General features: G+C 34.5%; 1 protein-coding gene across 6 annotated transcripts in view; it reads right to left on the bottom strand.

Moving 5' to 3' along the window:
* The window catches only part of LOC136830820 (serine-arginine protein 55-like), a 193,762-nt gene that overhangs the window by 71,973 nt on the left and 94,795 nt on the right, over positions 1-26,994 (bottom strand). For 4 of the 6 annotated variants that reach the window (XM_067090771.1, XM_067090773.1, XM_067090772.1 and 1 more), the window contains one exon: positions 11,301-11,370. In XM_067090771.1, the coding sequence (XP_066946872.1) occupies positions 11,301-11,370 (70 nt within the window). Of the gene's footprint in view, positions 1-11,300; positions 11,371-24,589; positions 24,677-26,994 lie in introns of all 6 variants that reach the window. The other 2 variants (XM_067090769.1, XM_067090770.1) reach the window with 1 other exon arrangement.

Below are 26,994 nucleotides of genomic sequence, written 5' to 3' on the forward strand. Positions count from 1 at the left end.
AGCATCTATCATCATTCATTCATGTGGTTGATAGGTATTTTCTCTTTTCAACAAGGCCATTGGAACCATGGACAGGTTCCACAAGATCCAGGCTGTCTTCTAGTTTGTGACAAGAATTCTTAAAGGTATCAAACACCACTCCAGTTCATTGATGAGGTTATGGTTGCCTACAAAGAAACAACTGCAGGCAACCTATGACAGTAAATAGCCAGCAAGCCAGACAAGTTGGGGCACCACTTGTCTGATAAAGTCGCTCTCCACGCCACAAAGTTACTGGGTTTGTGCATGACATTTGATAGCACAAAGGAGAATTAACAGAGGCTTGCCATACAGCCCTTCCTGAGGACTAGTACAAGATGCCAGTTAGCACCCTTACGGTAAACAGGAGGGTTCTTGACTTTGTTGCTTCAGATGGCATCCTGGTACTGAAAACAAGGTTTCATTATACTGTCTACGGATGCTGGGATTGAGCTACTGTACCAAGTAATGCCGTATAACAGCCAGAATCCACCAGGGAGGTAACATGTCCCAATGTGATTAAGAAGTAAAATAAGCTTATGAGTGGCACTGACAAGAGTAAAATGCTTATGCACCTCTACAGGACCCTGATTTGAGTAAGGAGGTACTACATACCCCAGATCCTGGATCTCTGCATCTGCAATGCTTGGATCACGTACAAGGCAGACCATCAAGTGTTTTCAACATGATCCATGCCACCCTACAACATCCTTGAGATATAAAACAAAAGAAATATCACTAGAAGGGAGTCTGGCAGGTTACCAAGGCCTCCCTTTCCCATATTGCTGTGCCACTCCTTAAATATGGACACCAGCCAGTCAACCCTTCTCAACATTATTAAGGCCGAGGCCAACTGCACCTTCTGCAGCATACTAGCATGCAACATACATGAAAGTATTGCTCACAGAAAGGCGACATCCATAGGTTCCAAAGGATGTTTGAGTCCTACAAAGCAGCACTGTGTTTGTAAGACGAAAAAAGAACTGCACTGCTGATTTCCATAAGAACATAACTTAAACATATTCTCTTAAGATTCCATGAATGATTGGTAAATATTCTTTCAATCTGTAAATACATGTTATTATTAAATATTCATTCATTTTCAAGTGATATAATATTTTTTTTACTTGTATGTGCACTAAATTTGTTTTTGGTTACCATCTATTTGAATTACATAGTACTTTCTTTTATTTACATGGCAGTGAAAATAAAAAAAAAATTCTTTGATTTTCAAATGAAAAAAGACAAAAGATTTAATGGATTTTGGAAACCAATCTATTCATTTTACTTACACAGGATTGTACATGAAACTAAGGAACTATATAATGTAAAATATAAAGCCAGACACTCTTAAATGAAAAAAATGAAGCATACTTAATAGAGAGATAAAATAAATTTTGGTTCACATCTTGCACATTCTTTCATTTCCATGGTGCTGAATGTTGCAAATACAGATACATACAACATAAATGACAAAACTTCAATATATTTTTAAATGAAAGAAAGCAAAAGGAAAATAATATAAAAATAAATAAAATAAAAATAAATAAAATATATATAAAACAATTACACATCAAATTCTTTTGAACTGTTTTAAAAAAGCGGAGATTGAAACAGTTATTCTATATAGCCTATGACAGCCCAACTAGGCTGAGCATCCTCTGATGAAAGGTGCATAAAGAGAGCCTCAAATGGGCTGAATGTCCTTCATCAAAATTCTATCCTACATCTCTAATTGAGATACTTCTTTGAAATTCCAAAGGAAACTTAATATGGACCTTCAAGGGTTAAGAATCAAATCACCTAAGGATTATTCCAGAAGTGGTTTAATGGGAGGACTAATTGGGCTCCCCAAAACCATGGCCAATTCCCAGCTAAGAGGTTTCAAAATTGTTCAAACAAAGTCCAAATATCTGGTTCTCTGTACTCCATGACTTCATATAAGGATAATTTCTCATGAAATATGAAGAAGAAATAATCAATAATCAGAAGAGTATAGGCACCAAGTGCAGTAATTTCATTTGTCATACCAACTAATGACTTCTGCCCATTTCCCAAGAACAACCCTAAAAGAGTTCAGAGGTTTGGTTTAACAAATCATTTATAACTAACTAACTGCCCACTTCCCTTGGTAAACAACTCAATGTGATTCTGCATAGTGTTTAGGTTGCAGTGCCTTAGCCTCCGAAAACCCCCTTTCTCAAAGTCTCTAGTGGATAATCTCCAAGCATGAAAAGGTTCCAATCAATCATGGAACCTCTGAAAGTGAGAAAGCTTCAGATGTTAACTCCAGATCCTGTAGGTCAGTGAACCACTCCTCTTGAGGGTAGGGTGAAGCAATAAGGGTATCCTGTTATATGCTGATGTGAGAAACTATGGTCCTTGAAAAGGACAGGAGGCATGTGAGAAGACATGCCATCTGGAGACCAGCATTCCTTAACACCAACTGAGGCTGGTGACTCTGAAGTACAACTTATGCATGGAAGAATCCAATAATTCGACTGTAGGCATACCAGCAGATGTCATGAAGCTATGTTGTGAGTTGTAGAGGCATGCACACAGACATCATTAAGCCATGCTGGGAATTGTAGATTTTCTTCTGAGTAAAAAAATAAAAAAATAAAAGTACCAGTTTTTGTACAACCAATTAGGGCATGGGAGGAGCAGGAGGGCCTAAAACATAAAAGGCACAGGTAGTGTTAATCTCTAACCAGAAAAGAAAGGAAGGTATTACAAGCTCATCCCAGATGGCCCTGGCATATTCACTGAGAATATACAAAAAACACAAAACATATTTCAACATATAAAAATACTAATTCAAGCAAGTGCAAACTAGCAAAAAAGTAAACAATATTAACTCAACTAAAAACTGAATATTTTAGTTGAATGTGCAATAGAACATGTACTGAGAACTTGTAATGCAAGATTTACTGAACAAAAAATACTGCACAAACCAAGCAATAGACATACTTAGCCACACAGAGCAAAAACAACATTACCTGGATGAGGCTACAAAACTAACTTTTAACAACAAAAAATGAGGCTAAATGAAAGCAAACTACTAAACAGTCATACAGAGCAAAACCAAATACAACCCAGGAGGCGGCTATAAATCTTACTTTTAATAACCAGAATTAGGCCAAATGAAAAGAAACTACTGTAAATTGAAATGAGAAAACATGAAATGATCAATGTATAGAAACCCATTCACCATGACAACGAAGCCAAACCAGGACATAACATACACACAAGACGAAGTTGGCATTTTGCTCACATTGCAAAATAAAAAAATGTAATGGATGGAAAAAGGGATCAAAATAAGGACAATGATAATGAGATGAAATAATGAACAGATTAAATCACTTAGAACACTTTTGAGCCTGAGATTTCCTTGACACACCTGTGATTTATATGATTAATGGGGTTGGCATGAAACAAAATTTTAGGAGGTAGAGTTACTTCAAATTGTCCTGGAGGAACCACTAGTTCAAACTACTACCTCTACTTTAGAAGATTTTAGGAATATTGTTTGGATGCTCAAGTTTTTTCTTCACTCCTTCATTAACAGCTTTATTAAGGCCTCATCCATACCCACTTTCAATATTTCTCTTATTTTACATTTTCCTACTCCTCAGTAATATTTGATAAAAGGGCAAATGACTTGTCCTTAACTCTTCTTACTGTCCTAAAGTGGCTTCTGCAGTTCTTTTATACAGGAATTATTTAAGACAGTATTCCACTGACCTGGTGGGAGGAGTTCTTCAACCTGTATAGCAGTATCATAATGCCCCTCAGACAATCTCTTTCCAAATCTAATGTACGGAAATCAATAACCCCAAAAACTTTCCATACCGTCCTGCTTTGGGAATCTCTTCTGCACCTATTTTGCAAACATTCAAAATAAATCCCATGCCTCCCCCCCCCCAATATCTTGCTTTCTTTGAGCCTTGGCTCAATATGGGCATTTTGATGTCTATCCGACTAGCTTTTGCATAAAAGGAAAAGCTTAACGCATATACTGTACAAAATTACCTTTCTAAATGGGTGAAAACTGAAGGATGCTTAAGCAAGAAAAATAAAGCCAATTAGGTACCAATGGACAAAATGGAAGCTAAAACAAGCAAAATGAAGCAAATTATATTAAAACATAAATGTACAGACTCAACAGTATAGCTGAAGGGTGCAACAATGGACAAAACACAAAAACATACAAAATACAGTTGGAGGACAATCAGATACTGGTTTGATGCTGTTAAAATTGACAAAACTCAAACTAAAGATCAAGAGAATGTACATAAACAATCCAAGAACAAATATAAGAAGTAAATGTTCTCCTACATCAAACTGGACAAGGCCACATCCTTGTAACCTCAAAACCTCAATCTGCAGCTTAATGTGGCTGAAGAACATTCCAAGAGCTCAAAACAATATAGAAACACATAAATAAACTGACACTGAAATATCCAAAAACCTGGTTTTGTAAATGATTAGAAAATGGCAAAAGGAGAGGTCACAGACACTTACACAGTTTAATCAACTACACACACCTAATTATAATGCAAAAATTTTTAAAAATGACAAGTTTTCAAGTCTTTAGTTTGTCAGCTTCTTTCTTTCTTAAAATCTTCAGCTGAAAACCCTAATAGACAGACTCAACAGACTGTAAACCCTAGGAGGTTCCAAAATAAATGTTTAAATCCGATACTGGAAAATGACACATTGTTCGCAGCAGCAGCGTACCTAGCGTTGCAAGTGAAAACAGCTAGGTCAGGTAAAGAAGAGTTCAGAGGATGCTTGTCGTCACAGTACATAAGGCAACAAACAATAATGAATTCACTTTTACTTCCATGCCACAAGTCAACATTAAGAGTTGGCAAAATAAACTTGACTGTGACATAACTCTATCCAAGTTTGAGATGACAGTCAGCAGCTGAAGACCACATTGGAGAACAGTATTCCAAACAAGGAAGATGATAAGGGTTAAAACACTCAAGATATAACAGCTTCATTTATAAGCATTCAAAAAACATTTCCAAAAGATACCAACTTTTTGAGAAACAGAGGAAGCAATTTTACGAATAGGTTTCTTAATAGTCTATCTCTTATCAAAAGTTATACCTCAAATCTTGAAAAGTCACTGATATTTAAAGCAGTACCATTTTAATGTAAATCAAGGTGTAAATGCTAAAGTGTTCTTGATCAACAAACTATAATACTTGGGGTTTTAGCCAGGATAAGCTGATAAGCTTCATGACCCAATGCCCACTCTGCTTATGTATACCCAGGCAGGATGAAAAGGTTAGGAATATATTAAACTAACACTATTGCTGATGTTAAGAGTACTGAAACAAAAGTTATACTTTAATTAGTAAATTACAGCATTTTTAATTACTCTCTAAAAAGATACCACTGCCCATGTGGCCTGTAGGGACAAGCAACTTTGCAGCCAGGAACACGTCTAACCCCAGCAGCAGACACATACAAGATGAAAGACTTGTAAAACACACAAGATGAAAGTCATGTAAAGCCTGAAAGCCACTTGGGGGGAGACCTTGGCAAGTAAGGTGAGGCAGACCGACTTTTATAATGCTAAGGATACACAACGGATAAACACTGCTTAAAAAACTAATAGTAAGAGACCACAAAAAAGGTGAAGGTGAAATTGCATGACCAAGATACCCTATGCAAACAGCAAAAATAAATGACAGAAGAAACTGCTAAAAAAAATGCAAGTCAACTACATGTACTTCTGATAATGCAGCAATGGCAAGGCAGAGCAAAACTACAACACAACACACTCATTAATAAAACAAGGCCTACTGTCCCATTCCAATGACATAATAAATAAAATGACGATATAATAATTTAATAAATGGAAACACTGCTGTTGGCAAACGCAACCTGGGAAACTAATAATGTTGAATGCCATAAGTCCCATGAAAAAAGTGAGGTTGAAGCCTAAGTCATACCAGTAAAAAAAGTCCTTTAGTGGTATGAGATTTCTAGATTTTGATTAATGTGCGTCCAGTGAAACTGGACTGTCCACATAATTGGATATAGGGCAATTTATGATTAATGGATTATATGAAAAGACTTATAAAAAAAACTGTATTCACCAGGCAGCCTTGCCCCAGTTAGATACCTATATTTGACACAACAATTATAGGCAATTATCCATAAATGGGGATGAAGCTGATGAGAGCTACAAAAGGGCTGTGAAAGATTTGTTTAGATGAGTCAAGTGCAATTAAAAGTCTACAACAAATGTGAAGCTCCCAACTAAAAAAATTTCAAATGGAACTTGATTGGTTTGGTATGTTATTACATTTCAGACAGGGTTTTTTATGTCAGAGGTAGAGTAACTGCAAGAAGAGCATGATGGGAATAAGTTATTTTGGGGCAAGTTTGGGGATAAATAAAGATGTGTGTGGAATATTCAGATGCCATTTGCAAGGTGATGCAGTGTTGGCTCGTTACAATGAAAAGAAGAGTTTCCAAAGGGAGATATGAATGTTCACAATAAGTTTAAGTACTTCAACCCAACTGTGTATCTTCTAAAAAATAACCGTTATCTGTGAAAATATGAGTTTGACAGTGACTGCTATTCAGTTTTTCTACTTTTGTTAATTATTTGGCTCTTAATTGTACTTCCTCCAATTACCTCATAAACTCAGTAGACAATTTGTCATTCCCTTATTTTCTGTACAATTTCCTCCAATAACCTCATAAACTCAGCAGACAATCTTGTTATTCCCATATTTTCTAAGACATCCATGTGACAAGTTTTTAAGTTACTGCAGATTTAATATCCACAGCAATATTTCACTCAACCCTTTTAAAGTTACTGGTTCAAACTCAAGTATACATAACAATTTTCATAAGTATTCTATGCTACAGGTTTTGCTCTATGAGAGTTATTTCAACCCAATGGTCTGGTATGTCATAACAATAACTAATACAGTTAATAATAGAAGGAACACTTAAGCTTACTTTTTTCAATCACATTAAGAGTAATTCTGGGGGAAGCTTTTAAAATGATGAATTTAACATGTTCTGCACACATACCTTTCATTTTCTTCCTAACTCCCAATTCCATTAAATATATAACTACAGTCCTTTTCCAGCAATAAAACTTTTTCCTCTTACCAAGTTACAATAAACTATAATAACAAATAATCTTTGTATCCTAGGATGGTATAATGTCTAAACTGAGATGCATAAACTCAAGATTATCACAATAGATTGGAAATTCTTTTGATTACCACTTTAAAATAGGATAATTAAAAGGTCCACAAATGATAAAACGCGATTTAAAATGGTTACAGGAAACTATGTGACAGAAACTTTACAAAGAGGTGGGAAGAAAGAAATAGAACACCTATTCATGCCACTGGTGCCAACGCAAATCTTATGAAACCTTAAGTCATGACAGACCATTCTGGACTGAACATCAAAATATAAAACTTTCTAACAGTGCACAAAAACACATTTTTATGGGACCAAACCCAGCATTACCTACAATAATAAAGCGTTTACCAGGAATAAAAGTGTGAAACTTGCTCTAACTACATATTTTTTTCAAAGAAATTATCAAATTTTACAAAAGCATGCTAACTATAATTCAATTCACATTACTGTCAGGTACCCAACTTTTGCCTTACTAACAATATGATAATGATGACAAAAGAAAAGCTTCTCCCCCAAAATACAACTAATAAATATGTGCCAAAGGTCCCTATACAAAGTTGAGCTATCAGGAGGGCTAATCGCTTTCCACATGCCACAGACTGTCCTAATTCCATATTTCCCGCAAACCATATTTACCCAAAAAGGGTAATTAACTTAGTTATCACAGTAATTTTTGCTGGATGTTATACGAGATATTCAAGACATTAAACTTTTATAACTACTGGGTTCATAGCTAGACTGACAAATTTCATATGACTTGAGCAAAAATACCTGTACCATAAAATAAATTTTTTCTTCTATTAAACCAAATATTTATTTTGTTTCACAAATGGAATTTCTACGTCCCTGGAAATAAGGCAATCTATAACCAAAGAGATTTGATGAAACATATCTCATTTCACAATACTGCTCAATTATGTTAATATAAAATTTACTATCCAAATAGTTTGTCTCTTAAACAGTACATTTAGCAGTAACAAATTCTGAAGTGAGAAGCATAGTAAAGATAACAAAAAAGTATAATTTGAAAGTTTAATCTCCATTTATCTTTCTTGTCCTGTACTGTATTGCTCTGAAATAGTGTTCCATTTTAGTAATATTTTGTACATGAACTAGCATTTAATACAAAGTTTCACTGAGCCTTGAAATTCACAAAATTAGTCATTAAATGTAAGATTGGAATCTCTTCCACCCATTCCCTTGTCTTTTGTGTTTTAGCATTTATGTTATTCGCTGTTAAAATAATTTCAGTAATCACTCGGATGAATAAAATGTTGTTACAAACATACAGTAGCTTACTGACAACTTTGGAAATTAATTTTCTGTACAGGACTTACAAATAATGAATCTTTATAAACCACAAAATACTAATCATTAATAGATAAATATTTGGCAGAACTTTAATTACAAATTCATTCCTATATAACACAACTAAACATCTGTATGAAGTTTCCTCAACCACAGGCAAGACCATCATTTCACACCTATCTACAGAAAACATCAACACCATGAACATTCTAACATCAGCTTTTCCCTTCTTGAAGTCAAGAATGAAATGAATTGTCACCATTCTCCTACATCTTGAGGTCTTTCTCCTTAAACCCCTTCAAATCTAAGTCTTCATCTATAACCTTTTTCCAGGATTTTCTGGGCATTCCTACAGGTCTTCTGCCTGCTAACTGCATACCTACTGCTTTCCTGACTAAATTTTCTCATGCCTACTTATTACATGTCCAAATCATCTGAGACCTATTTATCAGCCTCTGGAATACCATACTTCTCTGACACTTCTCGTTTATAATATCTTCCACGATATTCTGACAATGAATCTTTACATTCTTGTCACTGCCTGTTGCTACTGCAAAGAGCAATACACACCTTATGCACCAACCAAAGGTCTGCTCTCTATACTAGAGGAACATACATATTTACCAAAGTCAAGCTCTCTCCCCATTTCATCTATCTTACTGCTATCTCATCACCTCCTGCTTCAGGGTCAAGTGTGTCTCCAAGATAAAGAAAGGCTCATCTACTCTCTCAAAATAGGGTACTTCACTATCCCTCTCTTTCCCATTTGCTTTTGTATCTGGTTTAGGGTAGCAAAAACTCATTATTCCATGTAAGCTTTGTGATCCTGGGCATCTCTTGCAACAAAATTAACAAGTTAATTTGGCAGACAGTAGAGTTTACCTTCACATCTTTCCCAAAACAGCCACAAGGCTACTTTCCTAATTGTAATGTTTCCTTTGCTTCCTTTCAAACCACCAAAAGCTTTGTCTAGTTTATGTTGGTCTTCAGTCTTCCCTTCTCCATTCTTAAACATTTCATCAATTTCTTCAGCTCTAAACATTATGTTATCTGTATACAGCAGCTCCCATGAGCTGCCTTTTCTGTACTCTTCTGCAGCTTCCTCCACTGCTAAAACAATTAGCAAAGGGCACATTGCTGATGCTTGATAGACACCCACATTTACTTAAAGTTCTTTCAATACACTAGAAATTATGGCGAGTAACATTACCAGCTTAAGTCTCTTTGGTACCCTCAGCCTTCAGTATGTTCATCTAATTATCTGCCTTGGTGCTCTGTTAAAAGCTAGTTCATTATCTAAAAATATGTTGCATAATCTTTTCAACTTTATTTTGTACCTACTCTCAAGCTGTCTTATTATAAAGACTGAACCTGTTGTTGACCTTACTGGCATGAAGCCAACCTGACAATTACTCATTTCAAGTTTTTTTTTTTAGCCTTTCCTACAACACCTTTCCAATACATTTATCAATCACAAGCTCAAGCAGTCTGTGCAGCAACTGACATTCTATGTTAAAAAATTACCTTACAGTATGAGGTGTGTATGCAAAAGAGGTTTGCAATAGAATGGTTGTGAATATAAGGAATCTATTTAACTGAATAAGACAAACTATCCATATGAGATATGACAGACCACCCTAAGTTAGCCTATGAATGTACTGGACATTTTTTTTTTTAAATATTCCCTACTGAAACTGGGGTGGGTCTTCCATGTCCATGTGTCTTTTATGCCAACAAATATGGTACTGTTTACTAAAAAGACAGCAAATATTTTCTGCATGATGAATTACTTAAAATGTTCCCTCATTATAGTTTTTTTTGTGTAACTGATGAATTGACACAAAAAGTTTTATAATACATTTCGGGTAGGAAGGTTAATTCCAATTTGTAATAAATACTTTTGATGAGAAAAATTTTACAACTCAAAATTGCAAATAAATTTTACTATTATCTATCTTCATTACTTTCTAAATAAAAAAAAAAAGAAATGAGAAATCAAGAAATAACTCGACTAAAAATCTGTGATAATGGCTTTGGGTACTCAAAATTTGTGCATAGAGTAAATTAAGAAGAGCAAAATAAAAAATTTCAAAACAAGATTATCATGCACAAGCTACTGTTCTGTGAGAAAGCAATTTCAGTTGAAATGACAAAAGCCTATCTTGTGTAAGCTGTAAAACAAGTCAGCAATGAGTGGAGTAATGTTCAGGACCCTGCAAAAGTTACAATCCATCCAAAGTTACCAAGAAAAAATTCAAGACCATCATAATTTCTTTTTAAAACTTTAAGGCAGTTAGAAGTTTTAAAATTAATGAATAAAATGCTACATTAGCTACGTATACAGTGTTACATAAACACAACTATAAAACTATTACAACCAACTACTGATAAATAATGACAGAAAATGAAAATTAAGTGTAAAATTATGTAAAAACTCAATCAAACTCCAATAAATTTAATTTTTACAATTTGTAAAATTCAGTTGGATCTTCTACTGCTTTAAAGTTTGCAGCCACCGACAAAGAAACAGGTCAGAGACAACATCCCTCATAAACATTGTACAACACCAACAATTTCCTCTCTGCCTAAAAATACTATGTAAAACTCAACAGGAGACATGCCCTAATCCCCTTACAGGATGAAGATGATGATTATTTGGTGATCTGACAGAAAGAAAATAGCTGTGGACTTAGGGTCATCCCCAACACACAATTATAGTAATAAAAACAAAATTAAAAAACCAGAATAGGAACAAATTTTAAGACAGATTCTCCAATTTCACTAACCTGCCATGACACTCTGCTAGACAAATTCTCAACTATCAGGCGATAATCCGTTCGAGTTGGCAATCCATACCTGCAATGAAAAAGAATGCTCTCATTCATGTTACAATCTTATTGCATAAACTGTCTTATTAAAATACGATAGACTATTAAACCTCTTTCAAAAGCTACGATTAAGATACACTACTATGTTACTACCAACTACTTTCTTAAACCAAGCTCCTTTTCTTAAGTTAATAAACAGATTGTGTTAAGAATATAAAATTTTTTGAGGCTATCCTTCAAAACCCAAGTACACACAATCTATATACTGTTACAAATTTCCCCATGTGGCATCTTGGATAATCCAGTCAATACATTCTTAATCCCATCTAAACACCCAATCAAAAAATCTTTTTAATAAATTTTAAGACTGTCCTTATACTTTACTTCACTGGTAAGTAAAATACACCAACAGAATTTCATATGCTCTGTAGAAATACAGTATTTATAACAACAAAGAAAACATTCAACCACACTTCAGTGAATGTTTAATAACCAAAACTAAACACCAAAAAGAGCACTTAGTATCATGAACTGAAATGTTGCAGGAAAATGAGCCCAAACCAAATTGAAAAATAAATGGTTAACAAGACTTGATATACACTAAACAAAAATAGCAAGAGTGTGCTGTACATTTTATTGTACATTTTCCCTACAGTTTTTCTAAACCTCCATAGATGAGTTTATCTTTCTGGCTGGTGCAATGTGCAATCAAACCAAACTTACTGATTATTGCTGTTTCCTTCACACTCTTTGACAAAAGATGTCCTACTTTCCTCAGTACAGACTTCACTTTTTCAAGTTAAATTATTCTAAGGCGTAACTATCATTTTCCACAGTCACAGTCATGTTATACCATTCATAAAATTATGGTCTTTGTATTGAACGTGTTTGTTACCAATTTTATCCTAAGGAATATTACATAGAGGAAACAGTGTGAATTATGCTAAGGAATATTACATTGCAAGAACAGTTTGAAGTAAGTCTAAGAAAGTCACATGAGAAAGACTAGGTGGTATGAGAGAGAGAGAGAGAGAGAGAGAGAGAGAGAGAGAGAGAGAGAGAGAGAGAGAGAGAGAGAGAGAGAGAGAGAGAGAGAGAGAGAGAGAGAGAGAGAGAGAGAGAGAGAGAGAGAGCACGCACCCTTACAACATCACTGCCATGAAATTGGTCTCTATTAGTACCATGCTGTGTGTACAGTCTTCTTGGTAACTTTTGTCATGGTCATTCTAATAAATGTGTGGAATAAATTACTTTACTATATGTGTACTAACAATCTATACTGTGTATTAAGAGGACTAGGCAGTTTATTATCTTGCTTGTGAGTGTACAGTGAACTATGTTTTCTCAGCATTTTATTATTGGGTATCTGCTTTCATTCAGAGGCACATAGAAATCTATTTATTCAACAGATTTTTTGTACTGCTTTTAACATCTTACAACAAACCTACTGATTTAAAAGGCATACTGAATTACGTATTGCAAACAAAAACCTTCCAATAAAATCTATAATACAAATGTTGCTGCAGTGCACCAAGATAAAGAAATTCAAGTTCCCAATTTTAATAAAGTGTAAGAAAATTATTCTCTGAAAATGTTCAATCAATACATCTTAAGCACTTTACGTGTTAAGATACATAAAATGATTTCTCTATGTGCTCTTTATGCCTGAACCAACATATGGCCTAGTCTTCATGATTTGCTGGTCTTCCTACAGATCTTTGCCCTGTAATATTCATCCCTATGCTTTGACAAGTGTTCCTCACCACTTCTCATAAAACATCTAAAGCAGTTCAATCTTTATCCAGCCTCTTGATAACACACCTCTCCACAAATTCCTCATCAATATTTTCAACCAAATAACCATTCTCTACACTGTACTGCAGTATATAAAATACACATTTGCAAGGAGTCTGCATTCCTCAGCTGCTACCCACAAAAAAACAAAACAAAAAAAATGAAAAAAACTACATTTAATACAATACAATGAATTAAGAATTTCCAAATTCCAGATGATGCCATTTGCAACAGGTGTGTAATATGAAACCTGACAGAAACTAACATTTTATTAGAAATAAAAATTTTGGTAGGATTTTTGGTTCCAAGAAAAGTAAAGTTTTCTGGAATTAAAGCTATTCTCATACCAAAAATTTTGGTTTTCTATCTTACAACATCAACAACCTGTAGCATCATTTGCTGTACCATGATAAGATTTGCAAACCAAACTAATAATAATTTTGGTCCTTTACTTTATGACACCACCAGCTAAATCTAGATACCCACACTCCTATCTAAGGCATGCTATCAGGTCAGCCATCAGTTATGCATACAAACAGATAAGCTAGCTACAAACTGAACAAGGAGCTACATACATTCTCACTCAGTCCCCACCCACACACACCACAACCTCACCAATGGCATATAATGCTTAAGGGGCTCTGCAGGAGTCTGAAAGGTTTTGGAAATATGGGACACACACACATCCTACCCTAGTTTTCAAAGCCCATGCCAACATCAGTGCTTCATTCTAATACTTTTTCAAGTTTTCTCTAACCATTAGAGGACTGCACTATGAATTTCAAACACTAGTTCATCCTCCTGTACTTCTCAATTCTTTGACTGTCAGAACATGCTGAAACCTAGCTCATTTTCAAATACAGACTTCAAAATAATCATTGGAAACCTTTTCCAAGATAAGGAATTATTTAATTCACATACAATAATTTTATCATTCTTTTGCTCTTAACAAGTGCTTCATGTACAATAAGATGGAATCTTACATTCCATATTATTTTTAGTTAGAATGTTCCAGTATCTTTATCAAATATTTACAAAACTGTTGTAAATATAATCAACACTTATATAAAGCAGTGCAAAAAAATATCTTTATTATATTCTTAATTTACACTCACAGCAATTTCAGTATATGTTTAAAGATGACCAATAAACATCCAAGCTGTAAACTCAATAACCAATTAATCAAATAATAAACAATAATAACTGTTACCATTTATTCTGGTAACTGGTCCCTGTAATTCCGTTCTTGCACTATGTGACTGGACCTCCAAACAAACTTCAATTTGTTTGTGTAAAAAGATTGCTATAACACTATTAAAGCTCTGTTTCAAATATAAGTATCGTTGCCTAATTAACTATTTTATTACAACTTTCCCTTTAGTTTCAATATCCAGTTTTAACCTTTAAGAGCTAATGCTTTGATGACATTTCTTTCTATTTAGGAATTTGTTTAGGTAAGCTATTTCTTACCTTTCCACAAGAAATTTAATGTGTGAATATGCATTATATATGAACCATAAACCTTATTCAAAAGTTTTTCCCTGCCTTAAACATGTAGACAATTTAATGTATGATTATGTATTATATAAGAATATCAAATTTTACCCAACAGCTTAAAACATATTGAGATGCTGTAAAGAATCATTATGTGCTAAATATGATCCCTAAATCTTATCCAACTGCTTATTCCTATCTTAAGACATTTAAAGAACACAACACAAGGAACAAGGAAAAACAGTACCCATTAAAACAAACCTCATAAACGTAAAACTTCTCATTTTCAAAAAATCTCCAGATAAGAAGCCTTCTTTTCTACTGTCAATGACTGGGGACTAATTCTACATCTCAACCTGCCCTATTAGTAGTGTCAATAACTAGCATGTAAGGGAGCCTCTTCTATTGTTGGCATTTTCTTCAATTTTTAGTTAAAAAGATTACAATCCTCAGAGGGGAGATGGCAGAACACCTTGCCTCACAGAGCAATGGTTTGTTTCCTTTAACTTGTCAGCTGCAAGCAATAGCTCTGGATGTACAGACTTGAAATCATCATCAACACAGTTTTTTTTATCATTGCAAAATATAGGCACTGATCGTCAGTTTTCACTCGTTCCAATTAAAAAAATTATGCTACCTTCGCAGAAACCCTAAAATAATGGAGGACTGATGCTCCTGAAGAATAATGGTAGGAGAAAAAAAGCAGCTCTTTCCTGTGATTAATTGTGAACTCTTAAGAACTGAATGAACTTTTTTAATTTGCATTTTATGATAACTACATATAATAGCTTAATGATTAACAGCTATTTAGACAGGTAACCTAAGCCATAAGGCCTAAAAATTGCATGAGTTTACAGCTTTAGATAAAGAGGGCAGTAAAGATTTTTAGATATGATTTATAGTAGTTTACGTTATAGTACATAGTACATCATAGTAGTTTTAATAAAAGCAAGTGCCACAATTCTAAGCACTCCTAAGGTTACCCTAAAAGCATTATTCTTAATGAAATAAGAAAACTGGAGCATAGTAAAACAAAACTGTTTAGCTAGACAATTAAGAGACCAAGAGGAATAATGAAGACTAAAGGCAAGAAAGCATGACAGCTGGGATCAAAGCACCACCACCAAGAACCTTAGTATGTCTACAGTACAACAGTACACTGTAAATGGTACACTCCCCAAATAGCAGACTGCAAAGACCTTCCTGAAAAATAACCTTACTACACTGTTCGTAAGTCCCTAGAAACAGCAGGTGGAATGCCTTCCTGATGGAAGCACTTCATGTTCCCAGACAAGGTTACCAAGAAAGTTGTGTTGATATACAACAAACCTGGCCACCAAAAATATAAGTCTGCATTCTGTCATTAGAGGCTCTTATGAGCTATGATTCACTTAGTTCTACATACAGATTATGCCTCCTATACTTAGACCAATGCAAAATTTCAGTCTGATACATTTTGAACATACTCAAAGAATTTTTTTACTGCAGCATTCTGCATAAATAGTGGATAGGTTGGTCATGCTTATGTCTCAATACAAGAAGTAAAAGTCTCTTCCTATCACCAGACTCATCATCTACTACATAAAATGGAAAAAAAAAAAAAAATGCATCCCATGATAAAAGGGACTTTGTCATCTCCTTGTCCTATTTAAGCATCTGATCATTACTTTCCAGTTTCCAAATGGTGACCAGTCACACATCAGGTCATGGTTAACAAGATGAAACTACTGAATCTTCCTCCTATTTAGATTTACACCCCCTAAGTAAATGAGAGTTCTAAAAGACTGTTGAGAGAGAGAGAGAGAGAGAGAGAGAGAGAGAGAGAGAGAGAGAGAGAGAGAGAGAGAGAGAGAGTGTGTGTGTGTGTGTGTGTGTGTGTGTGTGTGTGTGTGTAAGTAAAAATTCTCTCATGTTAATACTATTTCTGCAAGTTATCAATCCTACAAAATTCAAATAAATTTTTCTAAGATGGTCATCATCATAAGCCTCCATACCACTGTAGTCTAGAAAGGGCAAAGTACCACAGAACTAATCTATTCTCATTCTCAATCATTCTTCTCAAGTCTTCCTGTAAATTACAGCAAAACTGGATGCGATGGTCCTGGTATCTGCTACAATATGTCATACTCAAAATAGGAACAACCAGTATTAAAAAATGCTCTCTATCAGCATATGTAAAAGAAAAAATATAGGAGAGGTGTCATAAGTTAATCTGCTGAAACAAGAAGTAAAACTACCACCAACAGCACCTGGAAAGCAGTTGCTGTTATGGTTAGGTAAGGCCTCTGGTCACAAACAATGGTAGGGGCCTACTGAAGGGCCTCATAGAGCTGACAGCAGCAAGGGGACAGCTAACAGCCCTTACCTAAAGTTACTTTGGATCCAAGTCTGACAAATTACAAGTCAGTTTAGGGAGGCTAAACAAGTCTTGAGAAGACTCCAATTATCTTTTTTAAATTGGAGGTAGTAAGGATATCAAGCCCTCCTTGAAGCCATACTAATTCCTTCCCACCTCTGTCTGCATGCATTACTTCTGACAGCAACTATCCACTATTCTGCCAGCTAGCACTGATCTAGTAAAAGCCTAGTTGAGAGTGTATGAGGTAATCTCACAATAAGAAGGTAACATTTGCCAATCTCCAACACCACATTCAAGCATGCCCCGAGAACATGAAATACACAACAGACAACAGAAAATGTAAAACAGAGCTCTGGAATGAATTTCCTGCCTCTAAGATAGTGAGCACCACATTGGGAAATCCAACCACCATCCCAAATTTCAAGATAATCAGCAATTTAATAATCAAAATAAAGTATTTGTAGAAATCAAAGTAATCAAACAACATAAAGGCTGATAAAGAAAGAAGAGAATAAATGGAACCAGCAGTGCAAGGAAATTCATTTCCTAATAGTTTATGTCACTCGCTATTAGCCACACTGGTAAGGTATTTTGAATTTGGGATTTGGTGAAACCAGTAAAGAACAGCTGAGAATGGCACTTGTAGTGCAACAATTTGTGGCTACATAATTACTAAAAACAGCTACATTTACCAGCACTGAACTGTGAGCAACAGGTCTGGGAGCATGGAAACATTTAAAAGAAAAGAGTACTGAACAGTAAAATGAAAATTGTAGTAGTTTTACCAAGTACCAGAATATTCAACCATAGATTATACTGGAAAAGCAACCACAAGCAAAATAATAAGCTTAAAGCTAAAAAATATTTTAAATACAAAATGTACAACAGTGCACACTTCAAAAAAGAGAAACAAAATAAAGGGGGTGAAAGGAAAAACAAAGAGGCACAATTGTACATTACACATCTGAGAAAGAAGCGGGTTAAATTACTCACTTCCTTGTGCAATGAACCTTGTTTGGCTATGTTGTGACCAGACAAGAGACAAGAGCAAGTAAATTTCACTAACTAAACCAAACTTTCATAGCCATATGCTTGTACAAGTTAGTCAAATCATAAATGAACTTGAAATAACTTATGATATACTAACCTACTGAGCAGTTTCAATTACAAGTACTTAAGAGGTTTATAAGGCAGTGAACCTCATTTGTCAATCTTTTCCCTACCAATTCTTAAATTCTACCCTTGAATCTACTACTCAAAAAAAAGCCTAAATATTATATTACTGTGCTGCACTGCAAAAAAGGAGTACTAATATATCATTTCAAGTACTTCTTTCTAAATGCTATTATATGCTGATTAAGCTATCAAATTCCAAGAAAACAGCAACTTTGCCAATTAGGATATGACTACCAAACAAACAAAAAACCCTGCATTACTTTATAAAAACAAACATTATTGGTTCTGTTAATACTGACAGCATAGACTGCAATCTCAAGATACTAACAGCACAGACTATTCTCAAGTTTGAAGTGGCTTTAGCAATCAATATTAATGTGGAGAAACAGCTCTGTGGAAGACAAAAAAACAACAAACTAATGAACCTTCTAACAACCTATCAGATTTCTTTGATACACCTTCACAACTTCCGTGTAACCTTATACATAGAAAATAAGAAAACCAGAGACTATGAAAGAACAGAAAGTAAAAAAAAAAATTCAAAAAAGAAATTAAATGACTGAAAATCTCCAGGCTCTTCAAAAATGTTCTGTGCTCCAATATAATCAAATAATACATTTCAGACAACATGATGCCCATATACTGTAATTCTTAAAAATGCACATTCCAAAAGCATTCCATGTATCAACTTTTACAACACTCAGGCAAAATGTCCTATGATACTGTTATGGTTCATGCTTGTCAGCCATACATAAAACAACCCATTCTTTTCAAGCTGGATATGACTGTATTTTAGGAGCATATCTTAAAAGGACAAGCATTAGAAAGAATTTGTTACTGCTATCAACACGTCAATATATCTCTATTTTGATGAAATATTTTAATAAATAAAAGATTATGCAAATACTGCCTCTTCAAAGGTGCAGGTTACCAGCACCCAACAAACTAAAAGGTCATAAAGGTAAGCAACTGCATAATGTGCAAAGCCTACTATAAAGTGTGAGATAGTAATGCTTTAGTAAAATTTTTAGACCATTATTCACAAGTTTCTGTGACACTATGCATTGGCTTCCTATTTATCCCCCACAGCATATGTTGATCATGTTCCCAACTTGGCAGTTTCAGAAGCACAATAATTTTGTTACATCTCACACTGGCTATAAACCTCTTATTCTTTGGCTTGATTACTAAGGGATCAGTACATTGCAGATAAAAAGAGTACTTCCTAGTACCACAAAAATGAACCAGCCTCACTTGGCAAACTACGTACTTTGACAATCACTCTTTTTCAACAGTATACAAGTATCTTGAGAGGAATAAAGTAGTTTGCAAAAGATGGTAGTAAAGCATATCACCTTCAACAGTTTCCCTAAAGCAACCAATATGCCAAATAATTTCATGTTCATCTATAAAGCATGGAAGAAGGGCAAAAAGGTCAGGCAACTGAAAACAATTGGTTTAACCCAACAGGAACAAATTCTGGTCGACTACACTTCTCAAGGAAGGAAGGTTACATGAATAGTGGAAAATGGAAGGACAAGAATTTCATCACTTGGCTACAGAGAAGGAACCACTAACTAAATATAGTACTTGGCAGATTATTGACTTAAGGACTAAATGTGATAAGTGTTTGGAGAGTGGGCATTTTATGGTCATCTAAGAGAAGGGATTGCTTTCCTTTTATCCCATATTACAAGATCAACAACAACAATGGAAGGATTACTTTATTTACTGTCAAAATAGGCCAATTCATAGAGCTTTTACTAAAAGGGAGGAGGAAATATAATCCGAAAAATTATCAACTGAATTTGCTGATAACCAATCAAGAACATATGCAACCAGAAATACTCAAAATGTTACTGGCAAAATTTCTTGAACTCCAAATTAAATAAAAATAAACATGAATATATAAATGAATGTGAACTTTAGTATCTAGAGGCTTCCACAATAAGATAGAATAGGGTACAACTTTAAAAATATGTTGCACTTCTAAAACTATGATTTTTAATGTGAAGCAACTTTGTAATTTATTTCAAGTTCCAAATTGCACTTGGTTAACTGGTAGCACTTCCTTCTCTATGTACACTAACACTTAAAAATCCCTCCCACAATACTGTATGTCTATGCTCAAGTGTATTAATAAGCAAAAATTAAAATTTCATAAATATCTTAAAATATGGTATGTTGTGCCTTGACTGTTTTCATAACTTATTTGTCCAGGAGTTTGTAGCAGGGAAAACCTGGTTTTCCACAATGTGGAATTCTCTTTTCTGACAGTGTCCAGGAGTTTGCAGCAGAGAAAATCTGGTTTTTCTCAATGTGCAACTCTTTTTCTGACAGAACAAAATTAACTGAATTAACTGAACTATTCTGGCAGTGTCTGTCTACTTTTCTTTAAAAAATAATAAAAAAAACTGAGTTCATGAGTCATGTGGTACTGTGCAGTCAACTTGATATGCATAAGATTTACACAAATATTTAAAAAAAAAAAGCTTTACCACACATCTGATATAGTAATCACTCTAGAATTAACAACACACCACTTTAGCACTGCAGAAAAGCACAACTACGAAAGAAAAATTTGGAGGGGAAACCAATATATAAAACAGAAAGAGCCTGTCAATGAATAGTAGCCTTTAAAGACCAGTTGATAGTTGCTTCTAAATCAACTGTGAAATAAAAGGACCTTGGTCACACCATTAAAAGGTATCCTTTGAAAATATTTTACTGGTACAGTACATGGTTTACTTATGAGGAAAATAATGGTCAAAACAGAAAAATTACTTTCATTCCTTGTATACTGCTCATCAAAAACAAAATCTACAAATCAAAACTACTTAAAAAAACAATATAAACTCAAAAGCAAACTATTCCCATTCCATGTCTATTGTTTGGCACATACGTGCATTTACGAAATGATACCACCTTTCCCCAAATGAATAAAAAAATTACAATACCTTCCATAAGTGAATAAAAATTCATTTCCTTTAGTGTCAGTACTACCCAAGTCACACTTTAAAAAAAAACTAACATCAAAAGACCCTTCACTTCAGTATTACTTAATTACCATTGCACAAATTCTGCTCAGAACATTGTAAGAGGAATCTAGAACAATTTTTTATTCCAGTTACATCTATTCTATGCTTCCAGCATGGAAAGGAAACATCAACGTAGAGAGCTTCTTCCACTGAGGTCCACTTTCAAGTTTACTGTATTCTGACTGAAAATTAAACCTTATTCAAATAAAAGAATGCATTACTGACAAAGGGTCAAGATTACACATCCCTAAAAGCCCAATAATATTTGTTTTCAAATTACTTCCAAGGACTACCAAATCAAATTCCAAATTCCAAACCAAACTACACCAATTTCCTAACAATAAACTCCAAAGATGCCTATGTCACTACCTAACGTCCAGAGTTTTTTTGTTAGGTAAGGGCCAAAGAACTTTGAGAACAACATTAATTCCAAATAGCATAATGACTACAATTAACTAAGAAAATCTGTGGGTACAATCATCAGGATAACCCCTATAAAAATAGGCCATATAAGCACTGTAAAGAAAAATGACAGCAAGGATACCATGGCCACTGATAGACGGAAAATAAACCAGTCACTAAACTGAGCATTCTGGTAATGCCTTTCCTTAAAAAAAAAAAAAAAAAAAAAAAGAGGGGGGTTGATTTTGGATGCCTGAGAGGGATATACCACACATTCTACTCAAAGGAACACTGTAGAAAAAAAAGTGGGACTTTGTCTCAGAAGGAAAACCACACATTTTAGCTCAAAGGAACACTAACAAATCTGCAAAACTGAGACACTATAGCTATCTTTCACCACAATGAAAAAAAAATTACATAACTAATTGAGCCAAGTTCTAATTATTTAAGCCTATCTAAAACAAAAATAACTAAATATGAAACTATTCCAAACAGGTATGAATGTAGCTAACATCAACATTACAGGATTCCCACCAGGAAATCTTTCACAATTTCAAATGCCATGCAAAGACAAGGGCAATTCATGATGTACTGTGATCAAAAGAGGGTGTGAGGCACAAGCAATGAAGATAAATCATCAACAAAGCATGCATACGAGAGGAGACAGTTTAGTCATTTATGGAAAACAGTGGGTGGCCACACAAAACCCTGTGCAACTGTATTACAAAATGGAAGAGTAATTTGGACAAAGTAAACAACTGAAAACCTAAAGGCCATTCTTAAAGAGTATATTATGAGAAAATAAAAGAAAAATATTTTGCCATCAAACACTGGCGAATGCCTTGGTGACCAGGAATGGCAATCTTAAAACTTTGAGTCACACACAAGATATACAAAGATGGAAAATCCAATATGCTTAAAAAAAGTATGATTCAAATTTTGAATATTTTACCAAACATAAAAGGTAAATCATCAAGACAGTACCTTGAAGGATAGCACCAATTACCATTTTTCATGTCCTGAACGAGACACTGTTCACAATTAATAGACAGGTGGAGATATTTTTTATAACAAAAGCAAGACACAAGCACCAGAAATAACTCATCTGCAAATTCCAAGAGAAAATACACAGGAACAGTACTTGAACTGATGCCTTACTGAATCAAGGAGACACCATCATATAAACCGGAGTTAAAAGGAAAATAATATGAAAGAGGCAGAACTAGAGATCAGCAACTGTGTTGCATTAGTAGCACTGTAGTCAAGAGCAAGCTTTATATAATTAGAAAACATTAATCTATCAAAAGAGAAGAGGAGGTGAATTACAAAAATAAAAAAACATTCGTCTCTTTTGGTAAAGACCAATATTCTTTCATGTAGGATAAAAATTATGGATACTGGAATTTTCCTATAAATATAGTAGGATTCTTTTCCTAAAAATGAGTGCAACAATCCATGGAGTTACAAAAAAGAAAAAATAAGACAAGAAAAATGCACACCATTTCCATGGACAAATATCCAAGACGACTTCCCAAGGTTTAGCAAGAAAGTTTTTACAACACAAAAGATTTGAACTCAGCATATAATAGTCTGCCGGTTCTAGTTTTACAAGTGACTAATACTTCCATAAAATGCATTCTGTGAAAGGAGTACGGAGAGAGCCAGAGCAATAGATTTTTTACACGATGGTTAAAGATTACAGGTTTAGATCAAGATCTCTAGATGATGCCAATTCATCAGGATTACGAAAATGTAGTGTTGCTTTCAATTGCTTTAAAAATTACCTTGCTACCTTTTAAGCCATATAATAATATTCTGTTCATCATCAATTTTATCTGGCTTAAATCTGCAATAACTGCACATAGAATCCTATTAACATTTCTAGATTTTATTAAGGGTCTGTTGCTGTACATCCAATTCTCCACTATATGCTACCACTTCCACTGCAATAACAATGAAGGTAAACAGGACACAGCGAAGACATCCAAGTTAATTGTTACGATATGCTTTATTCCTGACTGGATTCAGAAACTGCAAGAACAAGAAGCTATGATCATGTTTTCCATAAACAGATATGTATAGATAAAACAAATATTAAGCTTTTCACTTGTCATCTACAACATTAATGGCAAGTCAAACATGAGGATGCACAGGCCATCTTCAATTCTTTCTCAGAGCCTCACTCCAAATGCCATTTTAATAAAAGAACAAGCACCTACAAAACAAACAGCCTTCTCCTCATTTGTCTTAAATTTATATCAACAGCCCTTGTCAAACCTTGCTATGATGCTTACAAAAGAAAACCAAGAAAACTCACAACTATTACAACAAATCCCTACATGGGATACAGCACTCGGAAAAAATAAGTGTAAAATAATATACCAGAAAGATACTTGCAGTATATAAACATGGAGGAATGAGATTTTAAGGTCAAGGCAAAGCATTAAAAAATAAAAACGAACGAAAGGGAGGGCAATAAGCCTGCACACACATGCCCAACAACATGCTTGGCTGAAACCTTACAACTCTGTGAATTATTTCATTATGATCTTGAAGTAAACAAGTTATGAAGCCTAACTGTGAAGAGGACTGGAGGCTCAGAAAGAGAAAAGGTATAAGAATGAAGCACCTTAGCAAGGATAAAGACAGCCATTATACTTTCCCCATGTTAAAACTGATACTGCTTTATACGGAATTGCTACAAAAATTTAGCCTTTTTCATCTCCTATATCTATTAGAAACTAAATCTACAAAACAAGTTCCTTCACACTCATACTAGCTGCTTTGTTACTTCTTTGATTTCTTGAAAACTGAGAAAGATACTGTAACATTACCATTTAAAAACAAAATTAGAACACAAGACATGTATGTTTCTCAGAAAGAACCAGACAGTCACTGAACCGTGTTAAGTTTTTCATTCTATTGACTGGCTGTAAAGTGTGAAGTTTAAAATATAATCAACAGAACAAAACATCCTAAGTAACCTGGGGTGATCTTGTCTGTACTGATGTGGACCACCACCACCACGCGGCCCGCGCGCCTGGGGTGTTGCACGAGTCCGCTCCATCGTTCTGAAATATACGCAAATCAACCCTAGCTCCTAAACAGGATTTGCTTATATAACAAACTACAAATTTCAATATACACATTTATATATTTTGCTCAAACACAAAGCTTCAAAATAAAATGATATACTCTAATTGGAATAACTATTAATTTAAACCAACTGATGATGATTATGTAATTGTCACTTCATTCAAAAGTACAGTAGTAAGAGAAGGAAGTTAACAGTGTTACTAGAAAGTTTTTGTATCCCATTATGTACGCAATTACATTAAAACCAAGCTGATAATTCCTATCACCGAAATGAGGTTTAGAAAAACTTAGTTCACAAGCACTCATTGTAAAAAAAATATGTATACTGTATATGAACAAAAAATTTACAAACCAAAAGAGATAACTGGTGAAGGATAGTACTGACATGAAATTTGGGAGGGGAGCTAAAACAATGATACCAAGTTAACAGTTTATCAAGTGCTGACAAAATAAAGCAATTAATTTATTCTTCCATGCATGTCATACATATGAAAATATTCTTACTGTTTTCCTTCACATCATTCCAACAATTCCTTGCCTGCCTAAAATGAGCATTTTGTGATACATGCCAAGAAAACAACCGACCTCTTCATCAAAACCAATATTTAAAAAAATAAAGAATTAGAGTATTGTTGTATGAGGAAAAAGGTTAAGTATTATTACATAAAAATTACAATGAGAACTGAAAACCAATTCTAAATGAAACCACACTGAAGACTGAAGTATCAGTTCCTTAGTAAGAAAATGTCTAGTATTGTCTCATGCTGACCTTCATATCAAACCACATAACCACTAATTTTAAACTCACTATTCTAAAAACATCACTGGAGAGAGAGAGAGAGAGAGAGAGAGAGAGAGAGAGAGAGAGAGAGAGAGAGAGAGAGATTAACACAAAGCCAGTAGAACATAAAACTCTATCAATGTTTCTACGACTTAATCAGAACAATGAATAATTACAGTATCAAAGTAAAAATTCATGTAGTGGTGTGAAGACAATCAAAAGAATTACTGCAAACAGGGCATAAAAGGTAATTAAGTACTTCTGTCAAGAATCTCTAGTTGAGAAGTAATGCATGTATGGCTACTATTAATCATCCGAAACCATCAAACCCTAACATTTGTTAAGAGTGATAGGGTCGATACCCTTTGCTCCATCAAATCTACAAAAGAAATCTAATTCCTATTATTCTCCATAGTACCAATATAGATAGCTCTCCCCTTTGGTCTAAATATATCTTCATTTATAAACAAATACTTTGTGCAAAACCTCACTTAGTTATTTTTTATGTATACAGTAATCCTTCAATTATCTGGATCGCCATTATCCATAACTCGCCATCATCTGACACCCCCGGACCAGGGAACAAGGCCCCAAAAATACTATTTAAAAAAATTTTGAAAAACTGCTCTCTGATGCTTGGCAACGATGCGTGGCCTCGGGAAAATTTTGCTAACACAGCTTACTTTCATACAGACTGAGAAAGGGTTTTAGGGGGTAGGGGAGGCCTGAAGAAGTTTCCAAGGTTGGGGGTGGATCAAATGGCTGGGCAACATGGAAGAGGGGGGCCAGTAAGGCTGTGTAGAGAAACTCATTCAGAGAAAGAGCTGTTTTGGAAGGTGGGTGGAGTTGGGGAGCAGTTTCCCTGGCTTGCAGTGGGTGGGGATGTAGTGTTGGATGGGTGAAGAGGGCTAGGTAGACATCTGACTTGCTAGCACTTTTGTTTTGTTATTACACTTACGACTTATTTTTCTTTATATTCTACGCTATTCTCATTTACATTTTTACTGTATTTTTTCATCTTTCATTTTTTACAACCTATAAGATAAATGCGATCATGTGTGTAGGGCACGTACGTACGCGCACACTTATTCGCTGGAGTCAGTGATCTTGTTATGAGCTTATTTTTTGTGTTGTTACACTTATGATTTTCCACATTTTATTGAAGGGTATGTACAGTACATACTGTACTGTAACAAAGTGCATAACCACTAATTTTAAGCTCACTATTCTAAAGACATCACTGGATAGTGAGCATTCCTTCGCTTTATTTATATTTTATGCTATACAGTACTCATTTTTGTTGTATTTTCTCATTTTTATTTTTACAACCCTAAAGATAAAAGCAATCATGTGCGCAGGGTATGTATGCATGCATACACTTATTCGCTGATGTTGGTGAACTTGCTAGCGCTCGTTTTGTTTCATATTTTCACATGTATGATTTTTCCACATTTTATTAAAGAAGATTTACACTGCTGTACTGTAACTTGTCATGACAAGAAGTACATCAAA

Source organism: Macrobrachium rosenbergii, chromosome 47 (genome assembly GCF_040412425.1).
Source record: "Macrobrachium rosenbergii isolate ZJJX-2024 chromosome 47, ASM4041242v1, whole genome shotgun sequence".
NCBI lineage: Eukaryota > Metazoa > Arthropoda > Malacostraca > Decapoda > Palaemonidae > Macrobrachium > Macrobrachium rosenbergii.